The sequence below is a fragment of the Penaeus japonicus genome, unplaced genomic scaffold, assembly GCF_977035675.1.
Source record: "Penaeus japonicus unplaced genomic scaffold, GWHDUDI00000001_assembly GWHDUDI00000030, whole genome shotgun sequence".
NCBI classification, from domain to species: domain Eukaryota; kingdom Metazoa; phylum Arthropoda; class Malacostraca; order Decapoda; family Penaeidae; genus Penaeus; species Penaeus japonicus.
This window is the reverse complement of record NW_028234432.1, coordinates 24,784,642-24,799,641: the sequence shown is the minus strand read 5'-3', so window position 1 is coordinate 24,799,641 and position 15,000 is coordinate 24,784,642. Positions and strand designations below refer to the sequence as shown.

General features: G+C 37.4%; 1 protein-coding gene across 1 annotated transcript in view; it reads left to right on the top strand.

The window, feature by feature from the left end:
* The window catches only part of LOC122258522 (uncharacterized), a 62,945-nt gene that overhangs the window by 22,405 nt on the left and 25,540 nt on the right, over positions 1 to 15,000 (top strand). The window contains exons 7-12 of the mRNA XM_086554740.1: positions 1,885 to 2,090; positions 5,792 to 5,968; positions 6,417 to 6,770; positions 7,904 to 7,971; positions 9,750 to 9,821; positions 10,640 to 10,775. Coding sequence (XP_086410866.1) covers positions 1,885 to 2,090; positions 5,792 to 5,968; positions 6,417 to 6,770; positions 7,904 to 7,971; positions 9,750 to 9,821; positions 10,640 to 10,775 — 1,013 coding nt within the window. The remainder of the gene's footprint in view (positions 1 to 1,884; positions 2,091 to 5,791; positions 5,969 to 6,416; positions 6,771 to 7,903; positions 7,972 to 9,749; positions 9,822 to 10,639; positions 10,776 to 15,000) is intronic.

The window sequence follows — 15,000 nt, the reverse complement described above, 5'->3', positions numbered from 1 at the left end:
ATCTATCTATCTATCTATCTATCTATCTATCTATCTATCTATTTTTGTTTCTCTCTTTTTCTTTCTCTCTCTCTCTTTATCTATCTATCTATCTTTCTTTTTCTCTTTCTTTCTTTCTCTCTCTCTCTCTCTCTCTCTCTCTCTCTCTCTCTCTCTCTCTCTCTCTCTCTCTCTCTCTCTCTCTCTCTCTCTCTCTCTCTCTCTCTCTCTCTCTCTCTCTCTCTCTCTCTCTCTCTCTCTCTCTCTCTCCCTCAGTATGTGTGTGTGTTTGTGTGTATATGTGTGTGTGTGCCTGTCAATGTGTGTGAGTGTGTATATACATATACATTAGAAAGAAAGAGTAAGAGAGAGACAGAGAGAGATAAATAGAGAGAGAGGGAGAGAGAGAGAAAGAGAGAGAGAGAGAGAGAGAGAGAGAGAGAGAGAGAGAGAGTCAGGGAGGGACGAAAAGAGAGAAACAGAGAGAAAGGCAGAGATAAATGTGGTTAAGCGCAAGTATTTGTGTATGCATATTTCTGTGTGTGTGTGTGTGTGTGTGTGTGTGTGTGTGTGTGTGTGTGTGTGTGTGTGTGTGTGTGTGTGTGTGTGTGTGTGTGTGTGTGAGAGAGAGAGAGAGAGAGAGAGAGAGAGAGAGAGAGTGTGTGTGTGTGTGTGTGTGTGAGAGAGAGTGTGTGTATACATGTGTACTGAGAGGCGGAGCCATGAAATGAGATGAGAGAGTGAGATGATGATATAAGGTGATAATTGTGATGAACGTGGAAGGGCGAACGTCGTTCCACAATCCAAAAAAAAAAAAAGAAAAAAAAAAAAAAGTAAATCACTCTCCCTGTTGCTGTTGTTGATTTTTTTCCCCGCGTGATTTTTTTCCCCTTTCACCGATATGTTTCAGTCCCCCTATCATCATCTCCCATTCTTTCCCGGTCACTTCCCATTACTTCTTTATTCATGGTATGCCCTTTCTTTCTCCCAGTTTACAGTCAGTCTCCCGGTATATCTCCTCCCGGTATACTCTGGTTCAATCAGTGTCCTAGTACACTTTCTCCCGGTACACTCAGTCTCTGTAACACTTTTATCACTCTCCTGGTACACTTAGTATCAGTCAGTCTCCCGGTACGTTTTCTCCCGGTACATACAGTCTCATCAGCTTTCCAGTACACTTTCCCACCGGTATTCCCAGTCCCATCAGTCTGCCTATACAATATCTCCCGGTACACTCTCCAAGATATAAAAAAAAATCTTCCGGTACACACCCCAGTAATAGGTCATATCATTCATATCATTTAATCTCTCTATCCGCCCGGTAATAATATCTCGTTTTCAACACCGGTACTCCCGGTACCCTCCTACCCTCCTACCCTCCTTCGGTAATCTCATATTATCTTTCCTCACCCATCAGCCCCCCCCCCCCACCTCCTTCCATCCCCCCACATTACCCCCTTCCAATAATCTCCCCATTTTTTTCACTTCTGTCAATTATCTCCATCAATCCCCTCCCCATTTACCACCATGTAATCTCCCCTTTCTCATTCACAACTTGTGGTGTACCGCATACCTCATACTCACCAACATTGAATAAACAGTCACCCGTTTTTCCCCCCCTCCGTTAAAAATACATTCTCTCTCTATCTATCTATCTATCTATCTATCTATCTATCTATCTATTTATCTATTTATCAATATATATATATATATATATATATATATATATATATATATATATATGTTTATCTATGTATCTATGTATATATGTATCTATGTATCTCTCTATCTATCTGTCTATGTATATATATATATATATTCATATATATATATATATATATATACATATCTATATATCTGTTTCTCTTGATCTTTCTCTCTCCCACCCGGTTCCTTTCTCCCCAGGTACCAACTCGAGCACTACGAGCTGTCCTGCGCCGCCGACACCATGACAGGCAGATGCGCCGGCCAGCATAAGGAGTGCACTAAGGCGATGCTCGGCCTTTTGGGTACTGATCTCCACACCAACTGCGTTTGCAAAGGAACCTCCTTCTACGACATCAACCAGTGTCTTGCCTGGAAACGTTTGCTGTGGGGCAACCCTTGCGTGGGTAAGTTTTGCGTGGGTGATGTCTTTTTCGGGCGTGATTGTTGGGGTAATTGTGTTTGGTATTTTTGTGGGATTTATATATATATATATATATATATATATATATATATATATATATATATATATATATATATATATATGCGCACGTGTGTGTGTGTGTGTGTGTGTGTGTGTGTGTGTGATAATCCTTTTGTGTGGATGAAGTGTGGGTTATCTACGTTTAGGTCAGTTGCGGGGATAGCGTGAGGTGTTGGAGATATGCGTTATATTACGACACAAACGTAGATGAAGGGATGCATATTGGTAAACTAAGAGATGGATATATAGATAGATATAGGTGTATGTGTGTGTGTTTGTTTATGTATATGTGCATGTATATTTATATGCTTATGTTTATGTACATATATCTATGAATACATGTGTGTGTATGAATGTATATATATGTATGGGTGTGTATATTACATATATATATATATATATATATATATATATATATATATATATATATATATATATATATATATGTATGTATGTATGTATGTATGTATGTATATACATGTGTATATATTTGTTTCCTGTTTCCTGTTTCCTCTTTTAATACTTTTTTCTCTCTCTTTTCTCTCTTATTCCTCTATTTTTCTCTCTTTTTTCTTTCTTTCTTTCTTTCTTTTTCCTTTTAGTTTCGAACAGAGAAAGAGTGACAAAAGTTTAGCAACAGAAACATTGTCTGGAAAAACATTGCTTTCCCGAAAAGAAAAGTGCTCGAGCTGTGAATTGAATTTTCTTATATATATATATATATTTTTTTTTTTTTCCGAATTCAGGGACGCAATGCTGTTGCATAACTTCTGACAAGTACTGCGCAAGTGTCGTCGTGCGTGTCACTGACATGTTTTTGTGACACTTCACTGCCACGCCTTTGTTGTGATATTTAGTTATGGGGAAAAATGCGATTTTTTTTACGCTTTTGTGGCAAGATTCACTGGAATTCTTGATGATATCTTTAGTGGCACTTACTTATAAAAAAAAAAAAAAAAAAAAAAAAAGTTTTTCGATCCTGATTATATATATATATATATATATATATATATATATATATATATATATATATATATAATATATATATATATATATATTCATATATATATATATATATATATATATATATATATAATATATATATATATATATATATATAAGGGTATTAATTATCATTATTTCGGATAATCAAAATATGACCAAAATCTGATCTTTCTGTCTAACTTTCAGTAGATATAGATATATGTATAGTTCCCATCTGTGTGCGTGCTTGTTTGTGTTGATCTATGTCTGTAATTGCTGAAATACATATACAAAAATATATAAAGTAAAAGAGATATACAGACTAAGAGATGTGAAGACAAACAACAATGATGCCCATGGACAGACACAGACAGACAGACAGACAGAAAAGACAGACAAACAGAAAGACATATGAATAGATAAAGGTAAACACCGTCCCTCCCCCCTCACCCCCTCCCCCTCATCCCCTCCCACTCCTACACCCACATAAGACTCGAGGTGCGCCCGCCTTCAAAAGCGCAACAGATTTATTCAGTTAAGACAAATTCAAACCAACTTTGTAACGGCTTTTACCCGCTGTCATCCCAAGCTGTGTTTGCCGCGTGATGGTCTTTCTTTCTCTTTCTCTCTCTCTCTCTCTCTCTCTTTCTCTCTCTCTATTTCTCTCTCTCTCTATCTCTCTCTCTCTCTCTATCTATCTATCTATCTATCTATCTCTATCTATTTCTCTCTCTCTTATTTTCTTTCTCTCTCTCTCTCTTATTTTCTTTTTTTCTCTCTCTTTCATTTTCTCTCTATATATCTATTTCTCTCTATATATCTATTTCTCTCTCTCTATTTCTTTCTCTCTCTCTCTTTCTCTCTCTATATTTCATCCTTAGCTGTGTTTACCGCGTGGTGCGTCATCTCTCTCTCTCTCTCTCTCTCTCTCTCTCTCTCTCTCTCTCTCTCTCTCTCTCTCTCTCTCTCTCTCTCTCTCTCTCTCTCTCTGTGTGTGTGTGTGTGTGTGTGTGTGTGTGTGTGTGTGTGTGTCTCTGTCTCCCTCTCTCTCACTCTCTCTCTCTCTCTTTCCCTCCTTTTTCTCTCACTTTGCAACCTCGTACTGGTTGCCGTTGCAATTTTATGTCGCTGAGTCACACTGTCCCGCTCCATTATGGGACGTTTTGGGTTTGGGGAGAAAAGTAGGAGGGGGAGGGGGAGGGAGGGTTGATATAGGGGAGAGGAGGGGGAGGGGGAGGGAGGGTTAATGTAGGGGAGAGGAGGGGGAGGGGGGGGAGGGTTAATGTAGGGGGAGAGTGAGGGGAGAATGAGGGTAAGGGGAGGGGGGAGGGGAAGAGAGAATAGGGATAATGTGAGATGAGGGAGGGGAGGAAAAGGGAGACAGGGGGGGTGAAGGAATAGAAGGAAGAGGAGAATTGGGGTGAAGTGTGTGGTCTGATAGGAGGGAGGGGGGTGGAAGGGGGGTTAGGGTGAGAGGGGATCCGGGCGGAGTAAGGAGCTCTCGATACTCTTTTGTTTCTTTTAAACGAAGTTGTATGTGTTTATATCTTGATGTTGTATGTGTCTATGTTGTTATGTTATATGTGTTTATGTTGCTATGTATGTGTCTATGTTGTTGCTATTGTTGTTATGTGTCTATTCTTATTATGGTTATCATTACTTTTAATATTATTATCATCATTATTAAGACGAAGAAGAATATTAAAGATGGTATTAATGATGATATTGATACGAGTAAAGATGTTGCTGACAATGACAATGGAAGTAGAAATAAGTGTGATGATAGTAATGTTGATAAGGATGATAACAAAAATGAACAATGCTATTGGTTGTAATATTTTTTCTAAGATAATAACGATGATGGTGATGATGATAATAATGATAATAATAACGAGAAGGATAATAACAATGATAATAGTAATAGCAGTGGCAATAATGATGACTATAACAATGATAACAAACACAGTAACAATAAACGTTTCAGTAATGAAAGTAGTTTTCATGACAAAGATAATTATAACAATAGTAAAGATGATATCAATATAATGATAGTAATAATAACAACGATAAGTAAATCTTGAAAGGGAAAATTTATTCACTTTCGAAAGTTTTAGCAGAATAAAATTTGATCAAAATGGTACTGTGAATTATTCTTATCAATGTCATTGTTATCTCAATCATTATTACTATCATTATTATTCTTATCATCATCATCATCATTATCACTGAAGTTGTTACAGTAACAGAAAATAAAAACAATTGCATCAAAGGACCATTATTTATTATTTATTATAATTAAATATTTATAACTTTCTTAAATATAACTTAATGATACAAACAAAATGAAGACAGACATACTGATAGATATATTTATAAGTAGATATAGATATAAACACATAGATGAATAGATGCATGGGGTATAAATAGATAGATCGAATGAGTATAGGTAGATAGATAGGTATGTGTAGTGTATGTGATTGTGTGTTTGAAATTGTGTGCGGGTGTGCAGGTGTCTGAAATAGCATTTGTGTGTCTGTCTGTGTATACCCCGCATCAATATCAATCGATGTATGTCAAAGAGACCGTTAGACAATGTGTATCTTCACCGTACTAATCTATTTTTCTTTCCTTTCTCCACAGTGGAAACTCAGCTGACGTATCACATAGCTCGCCTGGGGGTCAAAGCTGACATTTACCTTCCAGTTACCAGGAAACCCGAAAGGGACCGAGAGAGAGAGAGAGATAGAGGGAGAGATAAAGACAGGAAGCGAGAACGTGAGAGAGATAAGGAGAGAGATAAGGATGTATATGATCCAGGTAAGTTGTGGGTACACAGTCGCGTTTGTGTGTGTTTATGTGTGTGTGTGTGTGTGTGTGTGTGTGTGTGTGTGTGTGTGTGTGTGTGTGTGTGTGTGTGTGTGTGTGTGTGATTGTGTGCGTCCGTGTTTATTCGTTTAATTGAGAGTGATAGAGTGTAAAAAGTGCAAAAGTGAGAGACAGTGAGCGAATAAACAGAGAGAGACGGAGAGAGATTGAGAGAGAGAGAGAGAGAGAAATAAACAGAGAGAGCGAGACAGACAGACAGAAACAGAGACAGAGAGAATAAAAGAAAAAAAAAAGATATTTGAAAAAAAATAATAATAATAATGATAATAATAATATCAACAAATACATAAGAAAGAGTAAACATCAAAACCAGACCACAGCCAAGCCACCTCTCACCCCTCCCCCTCCCCCCCTGCCCCTTTCCCCCTTCAATCCACAGACAAGAAGAAGCCCTCCTCCCTCTACGCCGTCAACCGCGCCAAGGAGAAGTACGCCCCCGTCTACACCCACAGCAAGGGCGGCGGCGTGGGCGTCGACGAGCCCGTAGAAGTGATCGAGATGGGCGGGGCGCTCGATGGCACCCGCCTGCAAGTCAGGAAAGTGGGCAGTACCCCCCAGAGTGACCACACGGTGCCACATCCGGCCCTTGGTGCCCCCTCGGTCCTCCATCCGACGACCACCACTGCCGCCTACTCTACGACCATTCCTACCACTACGACCACGACCACTACGACCACGACGACTACGACTACATCCACGACTACTACCTCGCCGACGACTACGTTGCCCGAGAGTAAGTCACTTTGTTATTATTATCATCATTACCATTATCATTATTATTATTATTATTATTATTATTATTATTATTATTATCATTATCTTTATCATTATCATTATCATTATGATAGTCACTATTATCATTATGATTATTATCATTATTATCATTACTATTATCATCCTCATCATTATTATTATTAACATAATTATCATTATCATCATCATTATCATTTATAATCAAAATAAAGAGAGTAACAAGATCTATGTGAATTGAATAACAATAACATTAATAATAATGGTAATAATAATGATGATGATAATGATGATGGGAAAGGTGACAATAACTATAATGTTGACACTGATAATAAAGATAATGATAATAATGATAATGATGATAATGATAATGATAATAATAGTAATGATAATGTTAATGATAATAATAATAATAATGATAATGATAGTGATAATGATAATGATAATACTGATAGCGATGATAATAATGATAATGATAATGATGATAATAATGATAATATGCATAATAATAATGGCAATGATAACGAAAATCATAATGATAATAACCATAACTATAATAGTAGTAATAACGATGATAATGATAATGATGATAGTACTAATTATAGTAATGATGATAATAATAATCAATATTATAACATTGCTAATAATGATCATGATAACAAAAAAACAACAGTAATAAACGAAATACATTAAGAATACATAAAGTATTCATACCTCCGTATCCCTCTATATGTGTATCCTACCTGGAGAGATAATTATTAAAATCACTTTCTCATCCTACATTAAACTCATATCATAGTAAATGCCCCAGCCATAGGTTTCCAATAAGCGCTATGGCTTTGATGGCCTGTAACTCAATCATTTAATCTAAATATGATACTCCCTTAATGATTGCTAGAGGATTGGGCGCTCGCCGAGGGCGCTACGGGCTGGGGTGTCCTGTTATGATGTTCAATAGACGTGTCATTTCGATTAATTTCTGTTTTATTACTATTTTTTTTATTCATTTTGGTGGTTTCTTTACTAATCTGCATTGAGAAATTGTCATTTCTTGTGTTATTTTTTTGTGTTTTGTGTATTATTTGTGGTGTTTTATTATGTATGTATATTTTACAGGGTACTGCCAGATCAAAAGGCCTTGGGATGTGAAATCTCGCATCATAGAAGAGCAGACTAGTATTCGGGTGAGTATTATTTGATAAAAAAAGAAAATGGAGGTAACGTAAACAGTGCAAACAGAAGACGAGCGAAATGCGTCGTGCGTATGGAAGGGGAAGAAGGGGGAACGAGCGGGAAATGACAATCAATAAACGGGAAGAAAGAAGGATAAAATTATAAGAGGAAAAATGGAAGAGATATATGTAGTACACACGAAGGGAGGAGCGAGGAGAGAGAGAATGGAAAATAAAAGAGGAGTGACATCCGTAATCGCATTTAGGACTTTCGAAGGCGCTTTTGAGTCTATGTAGGAATGGGGGAGTTGTCGGAGGAAAGGGGTAGGCGAGGAAGAAGGAAGAAATAACGAGGGAGAAAGAAGAGGAAATGAGGGGAGAAGCAGGAAGAATGAGGGGAGAAGCAAGGAGAATGAGGGGAGAAGCAGGAAGAATGAGGGGAGAAGCAGGAAGAATGAGGGGAGAAGCAAGGAGAATGAGGGGAGAAGCAAGGGGAATGAGGGGAGAAGCAGGAGGAATGAGGGGAGAAGCAAGGGGAATGAGGGGAGAAGCAGGAGGAATGAGGGGAGAAGCAGGAAGAATGAGGGGAGAAGCAGAAAGAATGAGGGGAGAAGCAGGAAGAATGAGGGGAGAAGCAGGAAGAATGAGGGGAGAAGCAGGAGGAATGAGGGGAGAAGCAGGAAGAATGAGGGGAGAAGCAAGGAGAATGAGGGGAGAAGCAAGGGGAATGAGGGGAGAAGCAGGAGGAATGAGGGGAGAAGCAAGGAGAATGAGGGGAGAAGCAGGAGGAATGAGGGGAGAAGCAGGAGGAATGAGGGGAGAAGCAGGAAGAATGAGGGGAGAAGCAGGAGGAATGAGGGGAGAAGCAGGAAGAATGAGGGGAGAAGCAGGAGGAATGAGGGGAGAAGCAAGGAGAATGAGGGGAGAAGCAGGAGGAATGAGGGGAGAAGCAGGAAGAATGAGGGGAGAAGCAGGAAGAATGAGGGGAGAAGCAGGAAGAATGAGGGGAGAAGCAGGAAGAATGAGGGGAGAAGCAGGAGGAATGAGGGGAGAAGCAGGAAGAATGAGGGGAGAAGCAGGAGGAATGAGGGGAGAAGCAGGAAGAATGAGGGAAGGATAAATAGGAATGGGGAGACAAAGGAAGGAATAGGGATAGGGAGAAAGTCGAAGGGATAAGTCTAGAAACAGAAAGGATGTGGGAGTCAGAGTGATGAAGAAATGGAAGGAGACGGAATGAAAGAAAAGGAAGAAGAAAAAGAATAAATGTAGCAACCACGGGGATAAAGAAGTAATTGAAGAAGAAGGATAGGGAATACAGTAGGTAGAGAGGATGAAGAAATGAAATAAGAAAAAGAAACAAGAAAAAAGGAAAAGAAGAAGAAGTAGGAGAGGACCGACAGAAGATGGAGAGTTAAAGGAAGGAAATGGAATACGAATCACATCCGGGCTCTTTGTTCAATCACCGTTACATGAACAGCTTCCCTAAGGAGAGCCAAGGGACGAGAGACGAGCAGTTTGAAAACCCGTTCTCATTGTCCTCTAAAGCGCAGATGGCAATAGCATTGTGTGTGTTCTGAGTGGGATATGGAGTATCGGATTCTTTCCCCTGTGATGTGAACTCTCGTCTTTTGTTTATAATGTGCGTTTTGCTTTTGTTGTTGTTTTTATACGATTATTGCGGTTGTTGAGTGATGTGTGTGTATATATATACATTGTAAGGGATTTTACCTTTTGATTTGGTTTGTGTTATTTGTTATATTGAAGTTGTTTTTGTGTGTGTTTTATTCCAGCTCTATAAGGACGGGGATAAGGATTGTTCTGAGCTCTGTTTCTGCGAAGTCCATGAACGAACGAAATGTATGGTAAGTGACTTTAATTTTTTTTCTTCAAACTTTATGTGTGCGTGTGTCTAGATATTTGTTTACTGGGAGAAAAGGAAAACACAAGTATATCAGTATATATCTCTGGTTCTATAACAACTATTTAGCCTTCACATAACTTTATTTTAGGACAAGATCATGTAGTAATATCTGTTCCATCTGACTGAAATAAATTAGATAATTTATAAGTATTCAATATTCTTTCGGTTGTATTGTTCAATTTTCTTTGGGTCAGAATGTCGCTTTGCTTTTTTAAAGGTGTCATGATTTTTTTCCAAAGTTATGAATATAAATCAGTTGAATGGTTAAGAATTAGAATGCTCTGGTGCAAATGCCTTCTGAAAAATGTATGTCTGATCTCTAAGACGACTTGATTTAAGATTAAATTTATTATTCCTATGTCTAATTCAATCTCTATTTCAATCGATGTAACGTTTGTGTTTTGGATGCCTTCTTTCTGAATACGTGTAGGTGAATGTGTGTGTCGGTGTTTGTGCTTGTGTGTGCTTTGTGTGTATGTGTAGAGAGAGTGAAAGAGAGAGAGAGAAAGAGGGAAAGAGAGAGAGAGAAAGAGAGAGAGAGAGAGAGAGAGAGAGAAAGAGAGAGACAGAGAGAGAAAAGGAAAGAAAAAGAGATATATAAATATGTGTGGATGAGTATGTGTGTTTCTGTGTTTACATTTCTACCTCCATCTACACCCCCAAACAGCCTGCCGGCCTACAACGAGCCCCCCTCTCCTTCCCCTCTCCAGTCCTTCCCCTCCCCACTCCTTCTCATCTCTCCCTCTCTCTCTCTCTCAGGTCCTGGACTGCATAGAGAACCTTCCCTGCGAGACCGACTATGCTGTTTACAACCACAATGCCCCGGCCTACCAAGCGTACAGAGGCGAATGTATATGTTATTCCGGGGACTTCATTTGCATGAGACCTCGTCCAGGTAAGAGGAAATATGTGGACTTTCTCCTTCTGAGTTACGGTCTCGATTCTCTCTCTACTCTGATCTAGAAGGTTGTAGAGGAGACCCAGTTGGTTTCACCATCTCGCTCTCTCTCTCTTTCTGTGTTTCCCTCTTTCTTTCTTTCTCTCTTTTTTTTTTCTCTCTCTCTCTCTACCTACCTACCTATCTATCTACACACACACACACACACACACACACACACACACACACATATATATATATATATATATATATATATATATATATATATATATATATATATATATATATATATATATATGAATATATATATGCATGTATGTCTGTATGTATCTCTCTCTATATGTACATATACATATATATAAATATATATATAAATATAGTATGTATAACATATATTTATATCTATATATATATATATATATATATATATATTATATATCCATATATACATATATTATATATATATATATATATATATATAATATATATAAATCTATATATACATATATGTATGTATGTTCATGTATATATACAAATAATCTATATATATATATAATAGTTATATATATATATAAATACAATATATATATAAATATATATATTGATAACTTATATATATAATATATATATATATATATATGTTAATGTACATGTAATGTATAATATATATATATATATATATATATAATATATATATATATATATATATATATAAATAAATATCTGATAATATATATAAATATAAGTACATGTATATACATATATATAAAAATAATATATAAATAATATATATATAACTATATATAATATATAAATATATATTAAAATCTATATAATAATATATATAATATATATCATATATATTATATATTCATAATCAATATATATATCTATATATATAATATATATATATATATATATTATATATATTTAATATATATATAAATATATATGTATATATGGATAGATATATAAATATAAATATACATAGATATATATATATATAGATAGATATATATATTATATATTATGGTATATATATATATATATATATTATATATAAATATATATATATGTATATATTCATAAAATATTTTTATATATTATATATATATATATAAATATATAAATATATATAAAAAAAGTATTATATAAATGTAATATATAATATATAAATATATATATATATATATATACATTATATATATAAATATATATATAATATTATATAAAATTTAATATATATATATAATATATATTTTACTAAATATATATATAATATATATATATAAATATAATCTAATACTATACATATACTTACCATAACCATATCCTAAGAATGTATATATAGTATATATATAAAATAATAAAAATATATATATATATATATATAAAATTCAAAGATAAGTATATCTATAAATATATATAATAAAAATATATATATAAAAACAATATTTATATATAAATATATATATATATGAATAGTATATATAAATATAAATAATATATATATATATATATATATGTAAAAAATATCACATATATATATATAAATATAAATATATTATATATATATCAAAAAAATATCTATATATATATCAACGTATATATATGTTAAATATATATAATATATATAATATGTATATGATATAAATACTATATATATATATAATATATAATAATATATTATAATATATGTATAAAATATATATTATATAGAACAACAACTCTATATAAACACAACTACACACACACACATACACACACTTATAATGTTTAAGAAGTCATTAGATATATGATTTATACACCACACACCCACCACACAAAAACACACAACTCACACAAACACACACACACAACTCACTCACACACACACACGACCCACACCACACCACACACACACACACACACACACATACAATCCTACACACACACACTCACCCACTACCCAAACACACAAACTCACTCAGACTCACACACACACACAAACACACACACACACACACTCTCACACCACTCTCAACACACACACACCTACACACACCACACACACACACACTCACACAAACTAACACTAACACTCACACCAACACAACTCACTCCCACAAACCATCACAACGACCCACACACACACCAACACACACACACATCACACACACACCACACACACTACACCTCCACACACCACACACACTACACTCACCACACACACATACACACACACACTCACACACATAACCACACACCACACTCACTCACACACTCTACCACACACACTAAACCACACACTCCATACCCACTCACACACACTATCAACACACAAACACACTCTCACACACACTCACACACCACACACACACACACCACATGTGACAAAACCCCCCCAAAACACCCACACATAAACCAACACCCCAATCACACTCTCACAAACCACCACACTCCCCAACAACCCACACAAACAACACACCTCACCCAATCACACAAACACACAAACACCCACAAAACACCCCCCCACACTCAACAACACACAACAAACACCCCACCACCACACATAACACACACACCACCAAACCACCCCCACACACACCAACAAAAACAAAACAAACCACAACAAACCTAAACCTCCCCCCCCCCCCCCCCCCCCCCCCCCCCCCCCCCCCCCCCCCCCCCCCCCCCCCAAAACCCACCACAACACCGCAAAACACACACAATCCACAACCACACAAACCAGGGGTTTGAGGTGATTAGTATATTGATAATATATAGAGAGAGGGATGTGGTGAATAGAGTATATAGATAGATAGAGTTTAGATTGTTATAGATAAACCCTATCACAAACCCCCACCACACTCACACCCCACACACCACCCACACACTCCACACACACACACACACACTCACAAAATCTCAAACACCACACAACAAACCCCTCCCACACACACTCACACACCACACACCACACACACCACTCACACACCATCGACATAAACCCCTCACCACCCACAACACTCACACCACCCACCACCCCAAACACACACAAAAACCAAACAAAAACCCACCCATACATCACCACACTCACAAACAAAACAACACACAACACCACCACACAACACACCACCCCAAAACACACCACCACCACTCAAACCCCACCACACAACCTCACCACCACACCACAACCCAAACACAGACCACCCCACAAAAACCACAACCACACTCACACAACTAACACCCACCCACTAAAAACACTCACACAAACCTACCCACCACACACACTCACACAAACACACAACTTAAAATATAGAAGATTATAGGAATAAGAGGAGAGAAAAAGAAAATTAACACACACTTTCACCCACCACACCACACACACACACTCACCACACACACACACACACACACAACCCCCACACACACAAAAACACACACTCACTAACACAACCACACACACTCACACCACACACTCTCACACACACACACACCATACTGACACACACACACAAAAAACCACACACACCACACAACAAACACACTCACACACACACAGACTAACACACACACACACACACACACACACACAAACACACTCACACACACCCACAAACACAACACACACCAATCTCATCACTCACACCCACACCCACACACACACACACACCCACACCCAACCACACACACTCACTCACACACAACACACTCATCACACACACTCCTCACACACCCACACACCCCCACCCACACACACACACACCACACACACACACCACACACTCACCACACCCACCATACAACATACACACACACTCTCACACTCCCTCACACACACAAAACACTTCACACACACTATTCTTCGGGCGCTCGGCTGACGTACTAGCAATCGCTGAGAAACAAACAGCTCTCAACACCCACACACTCACAAACACAAACACACCACACACACACACACAGTCATACGTCACATACACTCACCCTCAAAATCACACAACTCTCACACTCACAAACACACACAACACACACAACCACACACACAACCCCCCCCCCCCCCCCACCCCCCCACCCCCCCGCCCACCACCCACACACCACACCCCCCCCCCCCCCCCCCACCCACCCCCACACCTAACAAACACTCACTCACTCACTCACACTCGATATGGATGAGAGTTCACGGGTCTTGTATATTCACACAACCACACTAAATAATAATCACACTCCCTCACTACCACCA